The sequence below is a fragment of the Artibeus jamaicensis genome, unplaced genomic scaffold, assembly GCF_021234435.1.
Source record: "Artibeus jamaicensis isolate MK-2021 breed Jamaican fruit bat unplaced genomic scaffold, CSHL_Jam_final contig_76, whole genome shotgun sequence".
NCBI classification, from domain to species: Eukaryota; Metazoa; Chordata; class Mammalia; order Chiroptera; family Phyllostomidae; genus Artibeus; species Artibeus jamaicensis.
In genome coordinates this window covers 19681856-19706543 of record NW_026521954.1, presented here as the reverse complement: position 1 = coordinate 19706543, position 24688 = coordinate 19681856, and the positions used below count along the sequence as shown (strand labels likewise).

The following is a 24688-nucleotide window of genomic DNA, read 5'->3' as shown; positions in this document are numbered from 1 at the left end:
GTGAGCTCAGGGCGGGATAACTGCAGTGAAGTCTGTGCTTTGAGCCCTGTGCCCGTGGACCAGGCCCAGGCAGTGGACTAGCTGAGTCCACAGTTTTCCTAGGCTCCTTCCTCTTCTTTTTTCTGCTCCCTTCATTCCCTTAGAGGTTTTATATTTTTCTCCGAAGATAGCACCCTCAGTAAACCTTGTGTCTTGGAATCGTGGTCTCAGGCCCTGCTTGTGGAAATCCCAGCCTAAGACATGGGTCCTCCCTTCACTTCTCTTTTTCAAACCCTCCTTTCCAGAATTTGCTGAGATGACAAATTAAAACTACTTGGCACTTAACATACCCTCAATACATGCTAACAGGTTTCCTCTCTCATCTCCCGTATTGGTACAAAGTACAAGAATAGGAAGAAAGTTCTTGAAACAAAGAAGTCCTCCAGTAAATTTTCCATGTTTTCTGCAGAGCAAATCTTTTAGAAAAATAGACAAGCGAGGCATCGATTTTGTAAGAAATGGGGATATTAATGCCTACTTAGTGGAGTTGTGAGGATTTGCTGAAACAGAGTTGTTCGGTGCCGAGTAAGTACTCCGTGTGTGGAAGCCTCTGCCCTCCCACCCAGCCGCCTGCAGGGGCTCAGGCCAGTCCTTCCTTTGTCCTTGTCATGTCCTTGGCCAGCACAGTGCCCTACACAGAGAAGGCACCTCTGTGTCTGCCCAAGTACAGTTTAGTGTGCGGGCAGAAGAGCCACACTTCATCAAAGAGGGCACAGGATTTGTAATTCCACCCTATCTGGAGTTTGGGTGATGAACGTAAGCTGGATACGTCTCTTAATGGCGGGCAGATCCCACTGCCTGTGCTCAGAAACAGCCGGACTCACTGTTTGGGTCGTTAACACAGTTTATTATCGGCACACTTATCAGTAAAGCATACATAAAATACAGCTGTTTTATAACACACGGAGCCACTGCGTCTTTACATGTGTGGAGGAACATATTAATATGCAAATGGAAAAATTAGTTCTCTTATAAAGTTTCACATAAATACACCAGTATTGCCCACAAAGAAAAAAGTCCCCATAAAAGAACCAGGCGAGGGCTTTACAAAATATTATACAAGAAATATATGATGAAAAGAAACAACGGTCAACTCAGATACAATAAAAAACACAAAAGAGTTCCAGATTTATTAAACTGCCCACCAAAGTAATGGATTACATGGCTTGAAAATATTTGGATCAACAGCAATTTTACCAATGCATAAATTCTCAAGGGGCCAAGTGTCCTTCTTACATGAAAATCTGCCTTGGGGTCTTTGATGACCAAAAAGACATTTCTTGTTTCAGCACTAAAGGCTCAACTGAACCACCTCGGGCTGCAGAACCGGCTGACATTCGCTCTCTCATAAATTCCCGTGCTGGGTCCTCTTCGCTGTTACCCAATGAGAGAAAAGGTGAAGGGAACAAAGGTACATTTAAATTACTTTCCAAAAGCGGATTTTTTTTCTTTTCTTTTTTTACTGAAACAAGAAACTCTCAGATGCAAGTCAAAAAGCAGAAAATATTTTACAATATTAAAAAGTCATCTGTCGTTAGGTTCGGCACACAATGAGCTCCTGAGCACTGAGGGCTTATTGACAGCATGGGCTTCGTCTGCTGCAGGGGAGAGGGCATTAACAAACACGCGGTTAACTCGGTGCCAGGAGAAGCGCTAGCGTCTGCTCTTGTTTTAGTTACGATCAGTGCCAGTGTCTGTGTTACCTGTGAAGGCCTCCAGGGAAGGGTCACGGAAGTTCATTGGGAATGATCCTCTCGATTAAAAAAAAAAAAAAAAGTGAAAGAAAGGAACTCAGATCATTGTGGTTTAGAAATAGGTATTCGCGTGAAAAAGTTCTATGTCTCCTTCTTCCTCTCCTGTAAGTAGGGATCTGACGTGGTGTGTGTAACCCGCGGGCCTTATTGACAGAGGATTCGGGTGCCGGTCCGCCTTTACTGGGACGCCTGGGGCGGAGGGTTTTCTGATTTGGTCTCTTGAGTGCCGGGAGGCTTACTGTTCCACGGGCTGCTGTTTCCCAGGGCGGGTGAATTGTTGAAGTCTTCCTCGTCGTCCATGCCGTTGGCCGCATCATATTGCGTGTTTTCTAATCTAGTGATTAGCCTTTCGTCCTCGTCCCCAAACTCACCTCCCATCAGAGTTGGCTCTCCTACCACCATCACATCCTGTGAACAGCAGCTGACATTATTACAGGGAAACCTTGGGGGAGAGAAGCTCAGCTTAAAACACTAGTGGGAGGAGCTGGGGGACCTAGGACAGACACACTCGAGTGCTGTACACCGGGGTCAAGTCTCAGTGTCGGGGGGCCGAGATGCATATTTGATTTCTACAGGAAATAAAACATCGCCTCCTGGCGTGTAACAACCACGCGAGTTTATGTCCTTAGTGCGCAGCCTGACACCGGAGAACGAGCAATGCTAGCAATCTGCAGAAATAAAAAAATGGATTTTTCAAAATTAAAAAAATCCACGCTTTTAACTTGCTGACACTGGGGACTTCAGAGAGGGCGGTGGAACCTTCTGCGGGGTGCGTCTCAATACCTCCGAAAATCCACCACTTTCGTTTAGGGTCTTTGGAAACTAGCAGCGAACACCCGGAGGATGCGGTTCTGGAACATTCACGCCACCCATTCCAAATGGCATCTTCCCTGTCCCGAGGATGGTCTACATTGTAATTGATGACAGAATCTCTCTTTTTCTCTACTCAGTCAGCCCCTTTTATGCGGCCAATATCCTTGACATTCCGCTACTTAATTATGGTAATTAATTTAGGTAAAGTTTTCGATAAAAACAATGTTCACACTGATTTGACAATTTGCATAGCTAATTAAGCCATTAGCAAAAACCTGCTGATTGCCAACAAGCCCTGCATTTACCATCTGTTATTTCATGGTGGCAGTCACCTATCCCCACACAGGCAGCCCCGCCACCAATCCGGGCAGTAAAGAGAGCCGGTCTGTCCAGCTGGTGGCATAAAAGGAAGATGAAGAGCACTAATTATAATTACACTGATGAAGCCGGGAGTGATCAGAAATGGAAGCGTGCAAGAAGAATCCATCTAATCACGCCTTTAAGTACAAATTGTCCCTCCATGCTAACAAGGAAACCACCTACTGTCATGGGGACCACTGTGGAGGCCACTGCTGAGAGGCACGAAGATGGGGGAGAAGGACGCATGCACAGGGCACAGGTCCGGCCTCTGTTCACAGGGGACTCTACCGGGTTGGTGGGGGACCTGGGCAAGGGACAGGATACCTGTCAGGTGGAGACTGCTGGGCAAGCTCTGAGCAACGGTCCACTTATAAGTGCAGTGACTCCACAAGAGTACCTAGTGCCCCAAGCCACCACGAGACCAGCCAAGGCAGGCCTGGGCAGGAGGCCTTCTCCATGGAAGGGTGCATTCCCTGAGAGGGGCGGGCTAATCTGATGAAGCATCTTGATGACTAGGCAAAAAATTCTCTTCACTGGAGCAGGAGAAGGCTCTCCTGGGCAGCCTGTGCCTCTGCTCGGGCCAGGAAACAGTCCAGAAGGTGCTCCAGATCCCATCTAAAATTCCGAGGGTGCCAGCCAAACAAAGCCCTGCATTACTGCTTGAACTATTTGGGAATAGAAAACCTTGCCTGATTGATGGCTTGATTTCCCCAGAATTATGAGAAGATAATAGATAGGTTTGCAAACTACGTTTTTTGGCAAATCACTCTTGTGATCTGATAAAAAGGGATTTTAAAGAGCAATGTCCCAGATGAAGTAAATGCCTAAAATATGAACTGGGTACACGCAGCAATGGAGGTACTGGCAGGACAATCAGATATGTGCTTCCAAGAACATACATACTATGTGGCGAAGAGCCAGACATGATACTGACATGTTAGGAGACTCATGAGGAGCCTAAAGGCAAGACGCGAAAGTCACAGACTATGATTGGCCAGAAAGCTGACATGATTTTAGAGGTGCCAAGGTGATCTGGTTAGCCAGGGCGGTTGCCATAGGACCTACCAGGGGTGTTCAGGTTTAAAAAGTGCCACTTTGACACAGGCAATTAGGAGAAGGCGCTTATGATCAGGAAAAAGGTAGCTGGAAAGAATAGCGCAAGTTCAGCAGAGGATGACGTGAGGGGTGACTTCATGGGAATGGGACGCACGCTCTAATGGGCTTGGAAAATGCATGCGTAAGGTGCCACTGGGCCGGGGAAAGGTGTTAGAACCCACCCTGTGGGTGTGCTTTAGTACTGTGAGTCTGAGGTTATGGATACAGGCGGGGAGAGTGTGAGGAGAGAAGCATAACAGGAAAAAGAGGAGAAAAATGAGAAGCCAGCGTAAGCGTGATGTGAAGAGAAAAGTTCCCAACACTCCAGATGCCTTCATTATATCTGAAAATAACAGTCATTCAAGAAAAGTCCTCTGAAAATAGTGATTTGCATCACTTCAGATGGGGCTGATGTAGGCTTGTAATATGTTTGGTGGATCTTTCTTCTGAGAACAGCTGGAGAAGATGCCCAGGCACAGGTATTTTTAAGTGGTCTACATTCCAGAGAGATGCCGCATGCACCTTACTGATTGTAAGAAATGGCCTTGGCCAGACACACGATCGTGTGTGCACGTGTGTGTACGTGTGTGTGTGTAATGAACTGATGGAAAGCTACAAAGAGATGTGTGCTATGGACTTTATATGCACGGAGACCCTTGAGGCCACTTACTCAATCAGGCACATGTCTCCCCCTGGTTTTTCTGAACTTCTAGATTAAGGCCGTGGTTCCCTCTTTAAGCAGACCTGATCAGTTAACCTCGTGTGGAGTGAATGGAGACATAGTGCATGTTCTGGGTGGACTTGAACTAGGAGATATCGGCATCATTTTCCCCACCCCCCCACATCTTTAAACATCCCCCCGCCCCGACATTCAACACGAGTGCATTTCCTTCCCGGCTCTGCTATCTGTGTCTCCCCAGGAGGCAATACTGGTCCAGCTGAGAGCAACCCAGGTGCCCTCGGCTCCCCACAGAGCAGACCTCTGCTCCTCCCTGGTGGCTGGGACGTGCCACCAGCTTTTGCCCATGTCACAGCTTCTTGCCAATCAATCCCCCGTGCAAGGACCACCAACCTCTGAGGAGGACTGGAAGTGACTCCTTTCAGGGCCCCTCAATGCTTCTCCTTAAATTGGCCAGAAGGGGTCACTGCTGTTGAATGACACAGGTCTCCATCCCTCCCAGGGTTGAGGCTGCAGTTCGGGATGGCTCCTAGCCCCTGCTCATGGAGTGAGAAGCAGAATCCAAGGATTAAACCCTAGTCCTCGCCAGACACACCCACTGCTGCCCCGACAGCCACGTGGACCACGGCTGTGGTCGTGGTGGCATGCCGACTCTGTTCACGCCTTTGGACAGGGAGGCCATGTCTGCAGATGGCATTTCTAGGATATTTAAGCAGTAAAATTGTTGGTAATTCGGTGGACAGGGTTACAAGACGTGATCCCTACGAGCCAATGCTTATCGTTTAACACGCATTCAATGAGAATTTGCACATTTTCCTAACCTGGTTGCCTTCCCTCCCTCTTTTGACCATCTGTAAGTTTTACATAATTAAAACATCTTTAATTGCACAGTGTGGGGATAGTGTTGAATTTCTATCCTGGTTTCCAGTGGATGCCTTGTTCTCACAAAGTCCAAAGGGTCTCAAATCATTAAAAATTCTCTTGACACTGGTATCTTCCACTAAGATCCAGTTGTTGGATTGGAGGATGGGAGCATGATGGACCAGAATGAACTAGATGCTCTTTAAAACTGAATTAAAATGATTCTGACCAGGGCAGGTATATCAAAATACACATGTGCTGCTGTTCTGCACCCATGGCAGACATCACCAATGGATGGCTGACCAATCCCAGTCTAGGCCTCAGGATCTGTCTCAGTCTTGCACCCTGTGAGCTGACACCAGGGGACTGAGTGGGAAGGAGAGAGGGAGCCTCTTTCCTCTCCTTCGGTTAGATGCTGACCCAAAGGATCTATATATAAAAGATCCTTTCACATATAGGCCCTTGTGGGGCGCATAGTAGGAGCTCAGAAATCATTTGCGGAACTGATCTGAATTCTTGCAGCCACTGTGCCTTTAAGGGGCTATGTCACAGTGCCAGAATTCTCTGGAATGCACTTTTCTCATTTATTACAGGAACGACCAAATGTGAGTTTCTAAAACTCCAGGTTAAGACAAATGAATAAACATTGACTACTTATGTGGACTCTTTTGGGTTGATTTCTACCAGGCCATTTTTCTCTATGCATTTTCCAATTTTAACTGGAGCAAGAATAGCTTCTCAGTCCCTTAATAAAAAGACTCTGTTTTTCTCCTTTGATATTTTTTTCCCTGGACTCCTTAGGGGGGCTAGCCCAGTTCAGAATCCAGACGAGACTGGCATTCCTTAAGGACTATGATTCCTAGTGGTCTTAAAGTGAAATGGTAGTACCTGCCCCACAGGCTGGCCACTCTCGATGACCCTTTCTTTGTAATGAATGAAAACCACCCTCGGTCTGTGGAGGATGGCAGAGCCCCAGGGGCCCAGGTAATTCTTGGTACCAATGGGGTTGGTTTTAGTCAAAGAGACCTGGGTGAAAGAAGAGTGGATGAGGGACAGGTTTGAAGGACACAGTTAGAAGGGGAGAACAGCCATGAAAGAAAGGTCCATTCTCTCAGGGAAAGAGATGGAGCACACTCAGAATGTGGAGTAAGGACAACAGACCAGGTGGGAAAAAGAAGTGAGGAAGGGGCCCAGGTGAACTTGTACTGGGTGAGGGAAGTAGTGCGAAACAGGCACGTGTCTGAAGGCATGGTGTCTGGAGGGTGTCCATGAAGCACCAGGAATGTGGCAGGATTCAAAGGACAGTCACATACCTGCTGAAGGGTGACAGGACAAAGGCAGAGGACCACACATAATCGTGGTGCGGAGAAGGGACAGCAAATGCTTAAAGGAACATAAAAATTTAAAAGCGATAAATGATCTAACCCTAGGCTGAGGAATTTGGAAGAGATTAGGCAGAAGGGACAGAGCTGGAAAGGAAATTACAGGAAATGAAGAAAGTTCCTAGATAGCTTGCACTCTTTGGGAACGACCCTCAGCTGTCAGCTTTGGAGTTCAACAAAGCCCCTTCCAAGGGCCATGTCCCTTGTCAAGACCCAGAAATGAAAGACAGGGGTGTTGAGCTCAAGAGAGTGGAGACCAAATTAGGGGCTGATCCGCCACCACCATCCCGCACCCAGCCCCCACCTAGCCCCCACCTTGAGCTAGTGAAATGGGTACAGTGAAATCCACTAAGCTGCACTGTTGGTGGCCGCATTAATTACCAAGGTCTCAAAATGAGAGGGGACATCCAAGTCGGGACGCCCAGCCAAATGGCAGTAAAAAGCCTGAGCTCCAGGAGCTGGTTTCCAGCAGAGCACAGGGTCTCTGGTGATGGTGCCCGGAGCCCCTTTATATGCCACCAGGCACACTGCTCAGTGATATTTTAATTAAACCTGAAGTGACATATCTCCTGTCTGTGACTCTGGTGGCTTGTTAATTCAGGTCCCATTGTAGCACAGACCCCTCGTACTCCCAGTTCCAGTTTGCAGGGGAAAGTTTCCGGGTCAGAGTTCAGCCCAGCCTTTCCCTCCCCCACCCCCAGATGCCCAGAATGCATTTCAGCTAATAGACATTTGAATGTGGGCCCCTTGGAACTGGAAGACAGGCAAAGGAAGGATTTCAGGCCTAAAAGGAAAGCGAGACTTACAGGTACCTGACTGGACAGACTCAGGTTGGCCGCCGGCGTCTTCTTCTTGCTCCCAGTACTGTTGGCGGTGTTCCCGGCGCTGCTGTTGGACGTGCTGCTGGTGGAGTTTTTCCTTTTCCTCCGTTTTGTTGTCGGTTGCCTTGTGGGTTCTGCTGCAATACGGACAGAAAATGGAGGGAGGATCAGGTCCAGGGTGACCCCTAGACGCTGTCCTCCGCAGCTGTGTTTGTAAATGAAAAGGAGTAGACTCTTTACATCTTTTCTATTTTTTTTTCACTTTTCAAAACAAATGAAAGGAGACAGCTGTTGGCCGAGTTTTAGCATAAAATGTGCACAACTCTTTTCCTTTGCATCTAAAGAAAATGATTTGCATTGAATTGTTATTTCTAATTTCATATACATGGCTGTAATCTATTAATATATTTTAGTTAGGAGTGAGCTGCAAATGCCACTTTCATAGTTGAATTAAAAGGATTATTAGTATTACCAAATTTTGGAAAACATTTTTTTTCCTCTGGTTTATCTTTGCTTTGTAACCTTTAAAAGAAGAGTTCTGGGATCCCTAAGTGTGGGAGAAAGTAGAAATTTAGTGAGCCACTGTGTAACAGCAGCACCTACTGGTCAAGTGTTATATTGCAGCTCAGCACTATTTTACCTTGAAACACTCAAGTAAAAAGAAAAGTGCCAGGACTACCAGCTGTGAATGCGAAATTTAGGGAGTCCCAAGCTGTTCCCAAATTCCATGGTTAGACCGTGATATTACAAGAATACTATTAATTTCAAAATTCCTGAAAAAAAAGGACTTAGTATGTTACAACTAGCATATTAATAAAGGGAAGCAAGACCTTTTCAAGAAAGACCTATGTAGAAATAGAAATATTTTGCACCTGAAGGATGGGTAGCATCTTAATGAAAATACAGGGACTCATGGTAATTATGTATTGAGCAATGCTCAGTGTTTCCATGTTCTTATTTTCTGTTTTTAATGTTTTCTATGTCATAATTATTTTACGTTCATAGCAGCTCTTATTAATTAGAAAAGAGTATAACCTCTGCCTTGTAAATGAGAAGTCTTCAGAAGCCTTTTCCAGGCAGTTACTAAATAAGTTGAAAATGGCAGGTAAGACCATCCTTTTTGCTAACCCTACTGTAGAGTCAGCTCTGGTAGAGAGAAGATGGGCCAGGGCCGTAGGGAACCTGGGCGAGAGGGCCTTGTATCACTTTCGGATGGATGAAGGGGCAAGCATCCTTGTAGGCTCATGTCAAAGATCACTTACTCTACCAAGTTATTCTTCTACTTGATGAAGAAGAGAATTATGTTTCTAATTATATATCATTTCTTCGTTCAGAAATATTTTGTCTCATGTTGAAACAGTTTCATCAAAAGGCCCAGTATCCCTATTCATAGAGAATTATGGGTGTTTCTTTCTGAAAGTTACGGCAACAAAGGAATAGAGTTGCTCCAGCTCATGGGCTTAGAGAAGAGTCGAGTGGCACATTCCAAAGCCAAGCAAATCCCCAGGTCTCCTCTGACAAGCATCTTTTTTTCCTTGGACTTCAATCATTGAAATCTGATACTTTTCTTGATAGCTATACTTTCTTCATAAAATTTTGGGAAATACACCTAAATTGCATACTCTGGATTACATCCATTGAAAATAGGTAGCTATAGTAATCGAATCATGAACTGGGTAGACATAGAAGCTATTGTGACACAGGCCTCCTTCACTGATTAGTTATGAAACTGATATTGGCAAAGTTAATCATCAGGCCCCATGATACACAGTGGGAATAGCAACAAAGAGCTACTGAGATTTTATTGTGAGGATTCAGTAAGAGAATGGAGGGTCTGTGAGGGTTGGGGCTGTGACTTTTACTCCCTGTGGTTGGCTGGTGCAGTGCCTGGCACCTAGTAGGGGCTCAATAAATATTTGTTGAATAAGTGACTGATGAATGAATAATGTATGAGTTATATATGCAATTTTAGAAAATGTAGGTGCTTAAGACATTAAGTGTGTACAATTTTTTCCATAAAAGCTTACTGATATTAAAAGAGAAAATGAGGCCAACTTAACTCTATAATAATATATATTTTTAAATGTCCTAAATTTGTAATATTCTCCTAAGATGGGGATACAACTATTCTCTGAGAATAATGCTCATTTCCTCAGCTTTCTAAATATGTACATAATTATATCTGCTGTGTTCATTTCATATAAAACTGCTGGCCAATTACCAGTGGAAGGTAATCATTATATTTTGTGATTCAGAAAGCTATATGCCTTGTGTTAATAATTACTCTTTAAAGATAATTTTTAGTGAAGAGATACATTTTGCTTTTATAATCAGTGAATCTCAACACAAGCCTAGGAGTGAAAATGTATTAGAGAGAAAGACAATTAGTGATGACTAGAAGCAGTAATTTCAGAACCTCACAGGAGACTTTAGTATCTACACTACATTCTAGGGAAGTGGGGGAGTGGAATCTTTTATGTTTTCTCTTCATGATCAGAATACCCTTTGATATTCTATATCTTAAAACATAGATACAGAAGGTGTCCCTCCCTCCCTCCCTCCCTCCCTCCCTCCCTCCCTCCTTTTCTTCTTCTTTCCTCCCTCCCAACCTCCCTGCATTTTTAAAATTTCTATCATTTCATTTAAAAAGAAACAAAAGGACACTGGGCCATGAGAAGCCAGCAGTCTTGTCCAGTGGAACAATGATTGAACTGAGAGACAGGAAACCTGGGATCTGATTTCAGCCTTGCCCAAGATGTCCTCAGTAACATTAAAGCAATCACTTCACCTCTCTGGTTTCACGTTCTAACCTGGCACGTGAGGAGATGGTAGACGACTCCTAAGCATGTTTGCTCTTTGCAACTTCAGTGTCTCTAAGTCCAAAATCATGGCCAGAATCTCCCCAGTAAACTCCTTTTCCTGAGACATTTGGGATCACTCTCTTCCCTTTCATGTCACCTCACCCCAGAAGAAGCGTCAGAAGACGTGGTCAGAATGAGAGTGTAGGACAAGGTCGTACCTGGTGGGGCCACCATCCGCTGCCACTTCTGAAACAAGCAGGTCTTCAGGCAGTCTCGTGGACTGAGGTTGTAAGTTTTATGTCTTGACATCAGTTCCTGCATTGGCTCCAGTATTACACACAACTGCAAGAAGTTCAAAGGCGTGGGGGTTTCACTACTTGATAATATTATTTGCAATAAATAATGTGAACAGCTGGAATCAATTAGGAAGCTTAAGGGTATTTTTCTTTTTCTCCCCTGGTTTTATTTTTCTCTGTACAAGTTTAGAAAAGAAATATTACCAACATTTGACAAAACCCACTTAATGTGCTGTCATTTATAATACCACATTATAGCTGAATGCATTTCACACACACACACACACACACACACACACACACGCACAGTCTGTCCAGCCTGTTGGGTGGACATGTGCAGCTCTGTTCTGAAATCAAATGACTCTCTGGTTAAAGAAAAAAGCTCTCTGCAGCGCAACGCAGCATGCTCTGATTTCCACGCCGGGTTCTGCTGTTGTTCTGTTTGTAAAACCACCCACTGTGAGTTACAATGCTAGTTTATGTAGATTCTGAAGCACTGAAAGCCATCTTTGAAACCTGGGAGCACCAAGTGGTAACAACAGGTACTTTTTTGATCCTGACTCTTGCCGAATGCTTTAATCTCCTTCATACCCTCACTTGTATTTTACACATGATTATAATGCATATAACACGCTGGCGTTCAGTGTGAGAGCGTTCTCTGTGGTTCTGCACGTGGCCACCTGCCTCCCGCCTTTGGTTAGATTTTTTTCAGCTTTACTTTAGTCCAAAGTTCAGCTTTACTTTGATGACAAAGGTTAATGAATGGAACAAGAAGGCAAATCCATTCAAATTGCCGTGGGCTTTCTCAATTCCTCCCCAGTAGAAGCTCATCAGGATACTGCTGCACTGAGAGTATCTAAGAGGACAAAGACCACAACCTGGAAAGAGGCATCCATTGCAATCTGACACCAACACTGGCAATGCACCTTCCCAGGTGGAAGAATGTCATTTTGTGAAAGGCAGAGGTGCAATCTCCACCCTCATCAGCCCTTCTCTACCCCCTTCCCTTCTGCTGTTTTGCACCTTGAACACTATTTATTCTACAGGCCCCATTGCTTTTTGTCTGCTGGGTCCCCTCTTGCTGGCATTCATTCTTCCCCTCTTCCTGGCTTATGCCTGCTTAACCTTGAATGCAAAGTTGCTTCTTCTGTGACGCCTTCCTCCCTGTGCAGGCTGAGTTGGGTGCCTCTCTATAGTTCTCTCACAGCACCTGGCCCCTTCTGCTCTACAAACTTACACATTCATACTTTGTAATCATCTTCTTCCAGGTCTGTCAACATCTTCCACTTGACCTTGAAATCCTTGAATGCCAAGAGTGTACCTTTTATCTCTGTGTTCCTGGGTTTGGCTCGAATGAATGGATTCATTTAAGGAGTGATTCTTAGAAAGACTGGAGGATCTTCCTATGCCAATGTTCCTCAAAGTATGCTTCAAGGAACATTTCCATAAAAACGAAATGAGCTGGTTATTAAAATGCAGACTCCCAGGCTCTGCCCTTTCTGTTTCATGGGGTCTGGAGGTGGGACTTGCATTTTAAAAACCATATTCCCAACTAATTCTGACAAGCACTATTAATGCTTGAGGTCCACTGCCGTATACATGATAGGCTTTATAATAGATGAATACAACAGTAAGACATGCACAAATCCCATGGTTTTCAACACATATTTCATTCTATTCTAAGCCCCTCCCCTTTCCACACCTTTCTTCTTCTCTCAGCTCCACCTGTGATAATCAAGATCACCTTCACCTAGAAAAATCCCTCAGCCATTTTTACCTACTGATGACCTAACCTTTGCCAAAACCACTAACCCCATTTTAGGACCAGCTGTAATCTTCTTCCATTTGCAGTTTCTCTGGAAGAAGAGAGCAAGGTTTCCAAGCCCGACCAACCCCAGCCCAGCATGAGCCAAAGAGACAAAGTCACCCAACCCTCCTAGCGAAGCTGCATAGTTGTGAGCTCTGGAATAGTTAGGATACATCCCCTCACTCTTGTCTATCTCCTCGCTTACTGTGGACTCCTTTTTGAAGCTGCAATAGTTAATAAGGGAAAAGCTGTGAAAGAGGGTGGATTACTGTGCAATTACATCTGTGAAGATTCTGCGTGGTTTTCTCTATTAAGAATCCCTCTCCAGAATCAAAATGTGTGCAAGGTACAGGGCACCTGCAGCCCTCCCCAGCCACCGAGGCTGGGATCAGAGTGAAGGATTGCACAGCCACGTCTACAAACTGAGCTAGGAATGGGTTACCTGTCCAAGAAGAACAACTCCTGGATTCAGAGAGGGTCAGACAGCATTTGCATCTAAGCTAGAAGAGCAGGAAATTTTCAGAGAAATTCTAAGGACCAGGAAAACGTATTTTTAGAATGAAAATAAAGTTAAAAAGGTTTTCAAACCACTAGTCTCTTTCTTGAGAAATGAGCTTAGCATCAATATAAAGTGCATGCAGGAGTGGAACAAGTGCGGACTCAGAAGCTGAGTTTTTGTCATTGTCATTAGGTGTGTGTCATCATGTAAGCCACTCATTCATGCCAGGGGTCAGTTCGTTAGCAGAACAACACCCATTTTGATATTGTTGTGAGAATTTGGGATAATGTATCTAACCACTGGTAGACGTTATGATTATGTATTCGCAGGCACAGTGCTGATTGCGAAAGAAACCACATTTTTATTACTTTTGATCAAAAGCATTCACCAAACTTCCTCCCAGCTGTTAGGCCCTCCGTGAGGGACTGGAGGCACAATGCTGAGACTAAGAATCTGTGTCTCAAAAAGTGTTCCGCTCCCTTCAAAATGACCTAAGCACACTAAGAAAACTACCTTGTGTTTACCCTTCACCCATCTCAGGAAATCACACATTTCTGAAGCAAATGTTCATTATATTACAAGTTACATGGCGAAAATGACCCATTTGTACGGAAGGGCACTGAACACACTAGGAAATGGGAGAGTCACATTTATTGTGAGAACCCACGAGCTCATTATCTTGCTTTTTCCCATTGCCTTTCCTCTCTGGGTTTTGGGCAACCCTTTTCAGGTGCTAATCCCCAGGATTTCTCTATTCTCCTTTAATGTAAAAATATCTCCCCAGTTCTGTAACCTAGCCCAGAGGAATTTACATCTCTGAATACTAATCAGGAGTCCCAGTTGTCTTCTTCCAGTGGAGGGCTCTGGGCTGGGAAGGCAGCGCTCCCCGGACTCACTCATGCAAACACACTTCAGCTTTCTGCTGTGGAGCCTGGTGGCTTTGCTGGGCTGCGTGCTGTAGGTGGCAGAACTTGCTCAGACAAGAGCCTGCCTCCTTGGTAACCAAGCCAGAGCACCTGGCAACAGCCCAGGTCCAGGTATTACAAAGCGAGATTAGGAAGGAGGCTTGTGGAGTGAGTGGGTTCCCCCAGTTTCCAGCCAAGTCCTTCTGGAGCCAGGATTTATGGTCTCCCAGAGGTCTCAGCCCCGCTTGAGAATCTCGTGAAGGCTCTGCAGCCTGTCTTTCCAGTTTTGTACAAATCTGGAGGTTTATAAATCCTTTTATAGCTCCATGCATAGACGTATGCAGGTAGAGAGCCCCTGGTTAGTCATAAGCATGAACCAGCCTACAATATACATGCCTTTTCCCCAAGACACACATATCCACACATCACTCAAACACATATAAATGGAACTAAACATAAAAACATAGCATCCTTTGATTTTGAAGAACAATTTTATCTGCAAAGATCCCATGGACCAGTCCCTTTTCCTGAAAAGAAAGTCCACAGACTAAGTCAGCAGCATCCACAGCAGCCTCTGTGCAGGGCTGCGGTTCACTTTGGTCTCTTCCTGGGGTGGGTGGAGGACAAGAGCAGGAATCCCAGGGTGGTAGGAGCCAGCAAGCCCTGACCTCTTTGATATGAAGCCCCTAGATGTAGAGTCCCTGCCAGGTCTAGTCAGGAACCCCGAAAGCCATCACCCATCCTAGCAAATTTCCCACAGTGCCTTTTTTGCAGACTTTGTGAGAGTTTTAGGCTGGGCTTGCTCCCCCTGTGCTTCTCATTTCTTCTCTCTAAAATTCTGGCTTCAGCATTTACTCTTTGGGTGTGGAGCCAAAATCAGTACCTACAACAGTGACTTGCTGAATGCGGTGGATGGATGGATGGATAATAGATATCTTGGCCAGATTAATAGCAAGGCGTCATTTGCTAATGGCAGACAAATTAGGCATTGTTCTGTGGGTTTAGAGGTAATGAATTTGTCCATTTGATAAATAATTGATTGCCTCCTCTGTGCAGAATGCTTTGCACAAATGCACATGTATGTACCCAATTACTACATGTCCTGTGTAGGCTGGGAGATCTTACCTCAGTCCCAGGATGCCCGCCTTTTCATAGAAACAAAGGGCTTAGCAAATGCAGACAGTTTTGCTTTGCTTTGCTTTTATCCGACAGTTCTCCTGGAGAAACTGGACTCTCCTTAGCTGTATACTCACACTCATTCTTCTTGCTCACCTCCTTGCCTGAGCCCAAGACTAGGTGGTGCCTGTTGGAGTTTGCTCTTGCCTAAAAAGCAATACTCTGGGCTTGGCCTTTGGCTAAATCCCAAACCTAGGACTAGTCTACCACCAAAATTTTAATTCCACCTTTTTAGAATGATGGATTACATCCCCTGAGCTTGAAGCACCTATTCTTTGTCCATAGGCTTGCCCAGGGTTTCCACATCAATACCAGCTTGACCCTTTGCTCGTGTTGTTCTTCTTGCCTAGAAGACTTTCCTCCCTCCTTCCCAGTCGCCTTAACCAAGGGGTGGCAAGGAATGGGCTGTGAGCTAAGTGTGGCCATGTTTATGTATTGTCAAAGCCGCGTTTTTGTTATAATGCCTGGGTTAAATACTTGCTAGACTCTACATGTCCCAGAAACCCCAAAACATTTACTATCTGGTCATTCAAAGAAAGGTCACTGCCCTCTGGTTCAAAGGCAATACTGCTCTTAGAAGGTGTCTGCAAACTGGCAGGAAAAGGAGAGTGAGGCAGAATGCAAGCCAGTTCACGGCCTCCTTCACTGAGAAACTGTTGTGTCAAAAAAAATGTCAGGTGGACTGGACACCGTGTTCAAAACTGTAGACGATTTCCATTTTAGAGCAAGTCTGCAAACCACATCTGAGTCTCGCCAAGATAACCACCAATGTCCTCCAAGGTCCAGCCCAAATCTCACCTGTCTCTGACCACCCCCACCCACGAGGGACTCTTGTTTCTATAGCTCTCATTACTAATCTCCACGCACCCCCATGTTTTCACTCACATCAGGAATTTCCCTTTCTGTGGACTTGTTTCATCTCCTCATCTACAGCAAGTTATATTTACTTTTGTTTCCCTTTTATTTAACACGGTATTAGGCAGACTCAAATGTTTGTTGAGCCGTAACTTAATAATCACTTGGAATATCTAACCTATGCCTGCTCCTGGAGTATGTACCTGACATACATTAAATCATTAACCCTCACCACCCCCTGGCCCACGTCCATAGGTGAGGGAACAGACTCAAAGCCATTATTAAGTCATCCAGAGCTGTTAGTAAAGAGTGTGATTATTATGAGGTATCCAAGGTTGTACAGCCATTGGAAGGGCAGAGAAGAAGTTCACAGTCAAGTTTGACTTCAACCCTACGCTCTGTATTCTCCCTCTCTGCCTTTGAGTAGTTAAATGGCTGCTGAGATGCCAAGTTCAAAGACTCTCACTGTCTTTGTATTGCTCCTTGCATGATATTGATATGCACACAGAGACATGGGTTATATGAAGCAGTATAGGCTTTGGAACCAGATTCACCTGGGTTCAAACTCCCAAGCCTGCTATTTTAGTAGCTGCGTGTTCCTGGTCGAGATTTTCAGCCTCTCTGAATCTCAGCTTCCTTATCTGTAAAATGGAGTTAATGATACTTATTGTTGAAGGTTTGAAATAGCATATGCCAATGCTCACTGCAATGCCTGAAAGAAGGTCAGTGCTCAGACAATGGAGTTTGGTATTATCGTAAATACTGGCTGCATCAGTGACCCACTGAGCCAGGAGATCAATGTGTGATGTGATTGGTTAGCTACTCTTGGAAGTGAATCGCTTGATCTTGTTGAGACTTAGGGGGTCACTGTATACACTGCTCTGAGGGATGGTAATCAGGCCAATGGTACATGGGTTTTTAGTAGCTACTGTCCCAGATAGTATCCATTTTTAGATTCAGTGATCAATACAAAATATTTAAATTCACACGCCACAGTCTTATTTTCCTCTGGTAACTTACTCCTGTGCCTAAATACGAATTAGAAAGAAATCAGAAAGTAGAAGTGATTAAGAAACAAACTCTTACCTAAGGGTGAAGGAGTCTCTCCTAACCAAGAAACACATCACCAAAAGAGATTTTATATTAAAACAATAGAACAATAGAACACATATCTGAAAGGAAATCTAAAAGGAATCTAAAAGGAAAAGAGAACATAACAAGCAGATAATCCCATCTAGAAACAGATAACGGTGAATGACAAGAGTAAAACCCACTGAAGTCTCAGAGGGTGAAACACAAGGAAGAGATGGAAATACTTCCTCTGAGAAGCCGTGCAATTCCTAAACGTCAGATTGTGATTTGGGTTTATTTCCTGATAGGATTAAAGGAAGATTGGTTGTCAAATTCAAAACACCCTCTTTTTTATCTGAAGATTCAACCAGGGGAGCCTTTGCCTGTTCTCAATTGTTTTGTAAATTGATTTGTTGGAGAAGTTATCACATCCAAGCCAGAGAGAGGAGAGCACAGCAGCTGCACCTCAGGTGTTGGAGGGACCGTCTTCCTTCTAGACCCAGCAGGCCACGCACGCGTATTCCAATAGCTATGACTCGATCTCGACTTTGTAGGACGCCTATACATGACCGGTGAGGTCACTGGCTGCTTTTCTGACCTACCGGGACCCCATCAGACTACCCAAGTTCAGGGTTTCTGCTGCCCCAGGCAGGCCCATAAAGAGACAGTCCAAGGTTCCTGAAGTCCTCTGTCTTTTCTTTTGACCCCATGGACTCGATTCTATGTGGTGTCATTCAGTACAGGCACGCCTTCCACAGTGCTTGGTTATTTGCCTACTTACCCTTGGACCCTCATTCCCAGCTCTGTATGGCAGGGTACAGACTCCCCACACTGTTTTCCAACTTTTGGCCAGATGGCTTTGGACAAGGTTTGGCCAGTCGGAGGCACTGGGGAAGACGGGGAAAGTGGGTTGAGTTAGTTTGCTAGGGCTGCCAAAGCAAAATACTCTACACCAGGTGTTGTCACTAGAGATCGGAAATCAGGGCTTTGGCAGGCCCATGCTCCCTCCGAAGGCTCTAGGAAAGGGCCCCTGCTGGCCTTTTCCAGCTTCTGGTGGCTCCAGCTGTCTTCAGGGTTCCTTGGCTTATATCCGTGTCCCTCGAATCTCCGCCTCCATCTTCACATAACCTTTTCCCTTTGTCTGTCTTCTCTCCTCTTCTCTAAAGACGTCCTGAGGTTTCAGGTAAACATGAATTTTTGCAGGACTCAGTTCAACCTACTACACAGGTAAAGAAATAAGTAAGGGGTAGCTTTTGTCCTCTGTGTGGTTCAGATGACCCCTCCAACAGCTGTCACTACAGATCCACTATGGTCCCATCTTCAATATCAGGTGGCCTGACAGTGACCCCTTCTGCCTTTTGCCCTGAGAATGGCCTCAGCTTCCCCTGGTTGCTTCTCTAGCTCCATCCCTTTTGTGAGTACTTCGCCACATTAAATTTCCTCTATTAAATTGCCTGGTGTGGGTTTAGTTTTCCTAGATAGACTCTGATTGGAACTCTGATTTATAGAGACATTAGGCAACATTGAAAGAATCAAGGACTTTGATGCATGGAAGCATCATATACAGTGGTTAAGCACAGAAATTAGGCTTGGGTTCAAATTCCAGCTGCTTAATAACTAACTGCTGGAACTTGGACAAGTTACTCGGCCTCTCGGGGTTTGAGTTTCTCCACCAGGAAAGCTGAGATAACAACAATACCTGACTAAGTGGGCTTCTGGGAGAAATGGAAACTCTGCTTAGAGATGCACCTAGGTCTTCATGTGAGCAAGTACTCCCTACGTGTTTGTTACGACAGGGGCGTAACCAAGCCCAGGGGCAGGGGCGTCATGGGAGACATCTGGAAACTCGTCAGGACGTACCTGTTAAAATGGTGTGAATGTTTCCTGCCTAAGAATTAGATTTTGCTGATATAATTGATATCTAAAATGTTTGGTCACGATGCCTTTCCTGTAAATAACTTGTTCTGACGGCCGGGCCACTGCCTCAGACACCCTGCCCACGTGTTCCGTCAGCCTCCCTCGGTTCCAGGGCACAGGAGCTGAAGTGCTTCCAGCGGAAGAGGAAACACCTGCCTGGAAATACCTCACAATCATTAACACACGTCTAACGAACGCTCTCAGCTAGGCGGCGATAAGCAAATTTCAGATGCATTTTCAAAACTGGCCAACTGTGACTTCAGATGAAGTCAGACCCTGAAAACGAAGGCTGGTGGGTCAGAATTATGGAGTGGCCTCCTGCAGACCTTGCCTTTACATTAGTGCACGTTACCGCATGAGTCAGGGTTCACTACAGAGACAGAGCCGACCGGATACGTGTGTCTGTGGACAAGCGTATGAAGGAAAACTGGCTCATGTGATTGTACGAACTAGCACGTCTGATGGCCATTGAGCTTCCATGGCTGAAAACTCAGGCAGGAGAAATGCTTGAGTCTTGAGGCTGAATTTCCTCTTTTCTGGAAAATCCAGTTTTGCTATTAAGAACTTTGATTGGCTGAAGTTTACATTTACAAAACACCCTCACAGAAAAACCTAGATTAGTATTAGCATTTGAATAACTGGTGCTATAACTGCTATGAACTGAACTGTGCCCACCCCCACAGTCCCAGACCCCCCAATGTGACTGTATTTGGAGATAGGGCATGTGGGAGGTAATTAAGGTTATATAAAGTCATCTAGGGTAGCGTCCTAATCTGCCAGATCGGTGGCCTTGTAGGAGGAAGAGACATCAGAAATTTCTCTCTCCCCTGTGTGTGCACGGAGGAGAGACCATGTGAGGGTACAGGAGGGGGGCAGCCATCTGCAAGGACTTTGCAGGGAGAGAGCCCTCCCCAGCAACCCAATCAACAAACACACAGATTCTGGGCTCCCCAGTCAACCGTGAGAAATGAGTCTCTGTTGTTTGAGCTACCCAGTCTGTGGTTTTTTTGTTACAGCAGCCCGAGCTGACTAAGACAGTAGCTTAGATAAACTGACACAGAAAATGATCATAGTTTCCCCACTAGACTAGAAAGAACGGAAGGGCTAGGCTGTGTCATTCTGTTATTTTATTTTACTATTTTATTATTTTTAATATTGCTCAGTACCAAACAAAGGATCTAATGTTTGTGGAACGAGTAAATGCTTGAATATACGACTATGATAGAGTGGAAACAAACCCAAATAGGTGAATAGAGAGCAGAAAATGGATCAGCTCTTGCTTCATCCACTTCATAACTGTAGCAACCTGGGTACCAGGAATGTGATACTGAATATGGCACACACGGCTTCTCTCCCTTGGAACTGACTGTCTGGATGGGAGACAGGTGCTGAACGAGAACCCCAAATGGACTGCATTATAGAGGAGAAGAGCAAGAGGTGTCAGGAAAGGGTGCTAGGAGCAAGTGATATTTAAGTTGAGACCTAAAAAGATGCCTTAGGAGACTGCCAGGTGAAAAAAGAGGACAGCTGGGACAGAGGACCGATGGCCATCTTGGGCAGAGGAAGCACACATCTGAATGCAAGAGAGAACATTGTATCAGAAACTGCCACATAATAGGATTAGTGAACAAGCCATAGTGGAGAGGCAGGCAGGGGGCAGCTTTGTCTAGGCCTTAGCTTCTGTCCCCCGGAATAGCTGAGCGGTACTGGTGTGGGCAGAAGCATTCTGTGTATGAGGAGCCCTCTGCAAAGGCCATTGGGATAAACGCTGAATAGCAATCTGGTAAATATCATACTGTTTTTGTTTCATCCATGTTCCCTCTGCATGAGAAGAGCATCACTGGCATTTTGATGTGCTCGGCTCAACAAAAGCACCAGATATCCCAAAGACAAACATTGGCTGCTGGGAGTCTCCAGGCGATGGAGAATCCTGCCCCTGCTCCGCAAGCTCCCTCCCCGCTGCCCGTGAGAGCTGTCCATCATAGCACTGGGATGTTAGCACTTGTCCACGCGGGGCCTCACTGGAAGCAGGTAGCTTTTCTAGTGTGTCGGTTACTTCTCCCTGGGAACTGAGGGACTGTGTATTTGCAGTGAGGTAACATTAAACACTAGCATTTATAAATGGGCTTTATAATCTTACTATTGCGAGTAAGGGAATTTGGATATGGTCCTTGGGAGCCGTCAGTGACAGTTTCCAAGGAACATGACTATCTTGCTGGAGCAGCTATAATCCCTCCTGAACATTAACTGCGTGGTTATGCCTGTCTCCTGCCCTGGGGTAAACACCCACAGGACTATTAGAGACAGCACCGTGTTCCGGGCTTGGGGCCAGCACCCCCCTGGCTGCTGTTTGGGAGGATTTCTGAGCTACGGTCAGTGTGGGGATATGGACTTGTCCTCCTTGGCCCTGGGCCCCCGGTGCGTGGCTGCACTTGGAAGGCCTGCCTGCCTGCTTCCGGGGAGCTTCTGCCAGGCAATGGCCCTCCAGCTCCACAGTGACACAGAGGAAGGAGTGATTTCTCAGTAATGGAGCGCTCAGCTGCTCGAGCTCTCCCGGAGGCCCGATCACTGCGTGCCTGTGGAACCTCCCATCGGCAGCCATTTCCCTTCCCGGGGACAGAAGTGAGACTGGGTAGAAGCGAAAAGCAGGATTCATGTTGATAAAGGCAATGCTTTATGGAAATGGAGTTGGCAGAAATGGGGATTTACTCACTTGTTCAATCACTCATTCAACATATTTATTGAATGTGTAGTATGTGCCCTGTGTTTGTTCTAGGTTTGGGATGCTGTAAAGAAAAATAAAGAAAATCACTTCTCTCATCGAACTACATTCTAGCAAAGGAGATAGATAGGAAAAATTAAATAACCACAAGATAGATGTTAGTGATGAGTACCAAAGAGAACAAGGAAAGCAGGGAAGGAGATATGAAACGTTGGGAGTGGAGAATCTGGATACTTTGGCTATAGTCACTGCCTGAGGAAGCTTAATGGCTCTGTGTAGACGGTGCCCTCATTCTGCTAATCTGTGAATATGCCAGCTTACACGGCAGAGGGAATGAACGTGGCTATTCAGCTGACCCGGAGATGGAGAGATTAGCCTGGATGAACCAGCGGGAAGCGGGACAGTCACAAGAGTCTTCAAAAGTGGTTGGGAATCCGAGAGCAGAGTCAGAAAGGCGGCCCCTGAGGACCGGGCCTGACCTTGCTGGCTCTGAGGATGGGAGATGGCTAGGAGCCAAGGAACGAGGTGGCCCCCAGAGCTGGAAAAGGCAAGAGGATAGCTGTTCCCCTGCAGCCCCCAGAAAGAAACAGGGCCCTGCCGACACCTTGATTTTATCACAGTGAGATCCTTGCCAGACTTCTGATCTACATTTGTGTTGTGTGAAGACACTAAGTTTGTGGCAATTTTTCTGGTAATAGAAAACTAATACAAAAACCCAGAAGGGGACATTGGTGTAAAAGCTCTGCTGAGGTCACCACATTCAGCAAATAAAAATAGGGGAGGCTCAGCTGTACCTGAATTTCATATCATCAATAGTAATTTACTAAAGGAATTATTATATATGTAAGGTCTGTCCAGAAGGTATTCAGCCATACAAGATACAGGATACATGAAATACTGTACATAGGACAATGACGCCTCAGTCCCCTTCAAAGTAGGCACCTTGGGACCTCATACAGTTCTCCCAACCTCCATCAGCTGCCCCTGTCGTATTTTCCTGAATCTTATCCACAGTCTGAAATCTGTTCCCATTCAAAGGTGATTTTAGTTTTGGGAAAAGCCATATGTCACAGAGCACTAAATCTGGGCTGTAGGGGGGCTGAGTCACCCAGGTGATTTGATGTCTCACCAAAAAACGCTACATGAGACAGGATGCATAAGTGGGTGCATTGTTGTGATGAAGCTGCCACTCACCAGTTGCCACAGCTGTGGCCTTCTGAATCATCTGAATAGTTTCCATGGAGGAACGTTCAAGCTTGACCCAAAATTTGATGCATATTTGTTGATTTACTCACTTGGTTATTTTGAATGTGATGGCCACACAGTACACATGCTCACTCAGTGGCATCTACTGTCCCCACTGACTAGTACAGTGAAGTTGTCATTGTTCACACATGTGCATTCCAGTCCACTCCCCTTGGCTGCCAGGTTATATCAATGTTGTGCAAACCATTCTTGTTATATTAACAATGGCTGGAATTTTTCTGGACAGACTTTGTATTCTGGCAAAACTAATCTTAGAGGAAGTTAGGAAGTGAGATATTTGGGGGTGAAACATTCTAGGCAGCAGAGTAAAAAGCAAGGGTGAAGTCCTGGGGATTTTAAGAAACATCAAGGAGAGAAGTGTGGTTGGAGTGGAGGGAATGCAAAAAGTAGGAGATAAAATCCAAGAGGGCATGAGGAACTGAAGTGTGAAGGTCATAGGGAAGATGTTGGCCTTTGGTCTGAAGGGATGGGACATTATTGGATGGACATTTTGGGCAGAGGAGTGCCAGTGTCTAGGGTCTCCTAAGAATGGAGAGCTGCCAACTGTTAGCAACCCAAAGACAGGGTCTAGTCTATTTTTGCCTTTTCTTGGACCTGGCACAGAGGCAGGTATTCAAGCACACGAGTGTTGGGAAGGCATCAGACCTTCTAATTTGTAGAGCTCGATGCTGTGCCATCTGCCAGCAGAACCAGAAAGGGGAGGCCAGGTGCCTGGTGGGAGAAGAGATTTTAAGAGGAAAAAGTGGCTCATGGAAAGAAATCTGAAGGCTGTCAGGTGATGTGTAAATGACAGAGGGAAACAGCAGCTGCATGGGGACCTCCTGAAGGCAAAGGCATTGGGGAACTCGGGAAGGACAGTGGCGGGGCTACTGTGCTCTCTAGTTGATGCAGAGTGCCAGTCTGTACCAAGATCTGAGGAAGGCACGCTTCAACTCTTGAAAGGCATCGGAGTTCCCTTGAAAAAGTTACAGGAGGGAAGAAAACTATCTCACTTCATCTTCCCAGCACCAGATGAGTAAAAGGAGACCAGAGAGCAGGGCCTTAACCTTCACAATCTGAGGCAGAACCCAGTACCCTATGTCCTGAAGAGGGGCCAGTTAATTTCCGGTTGAAAACACATATTCATTGAGGATGGACACAGACATAGTGGGATCATCTTATTCCTCCCTTCTTCTGGGAGGTTTTGGCATGTGAATGCTATTCACCTGAGCCAGCACAAGGAATTCTAACAATGCCAGCTACTATTTTGGGGGACTGGCACAAACCTGGTCACCCTGCTACCCCATTTAAACTTCACACTAGCTCTCTGACTTCGGTATTATTATCCTCATTTTATTGATGGGCCATAGGAGGCTTAGAGAGATTTAGATGACTCACCATTCATAAAATTATCTCATTTTATCTTCAAAACAACATTATGCATTATGATTGATGATCCCCATTTTCAGAGGCTACCACCCCATTTTTGGAGAAGCTAAGTGCTCTGTCCCCAGGCCCATAGCTAGAAAGTAATGGAGCCTGATTTGAGCATACCTCCTACTAACACTGTACTCGGAAAGGTGCTCAGCA

At 45.5% G+C, this 24688-nt stretch overlaps 1 protein-coding gene across 10 annotated transcripts in view; it reads right to left on the bottom strand.

Moving 5' to 3' along the window:
* Positions 1-871: 871 nt before the first annotated feature.
* The window catches only part of LDB2 (LIM domain binding 2), a 329166-nt gene continuing 305349 nt past the window's right edge, over positions 872-24688 (bottom strand). Inside the window, exons 6-9 of one of the 10 annotated variants that reach the window (XM_053672491.1) lie at positions 10824-10947; positions 7796-7941; positions 5134-5276; positions 2108-2461 (exon numbers count right to left, since the gene is read on the bottom strand). In XM_053672491.1, the coding sequence (XP_053528466.1) occupies positions 5172-5276; positions 7796-7941; positions 10824-10947 (375 nt within the window). In that variant the 3' untranslated portion in view covers positions 2108-2461; positions 5134-5171. Of the gene's footprint in view, positions 2462-5133; positions 5277-7789; positions 7942-10823; positions 10948-24688 lie in introns of all 10 variants that reach the window. The other 9 variants (XM_037126831.2, XM_053672490.1, XM_037126830.2 and 6 more) reach the window with 9 other exon arrangements.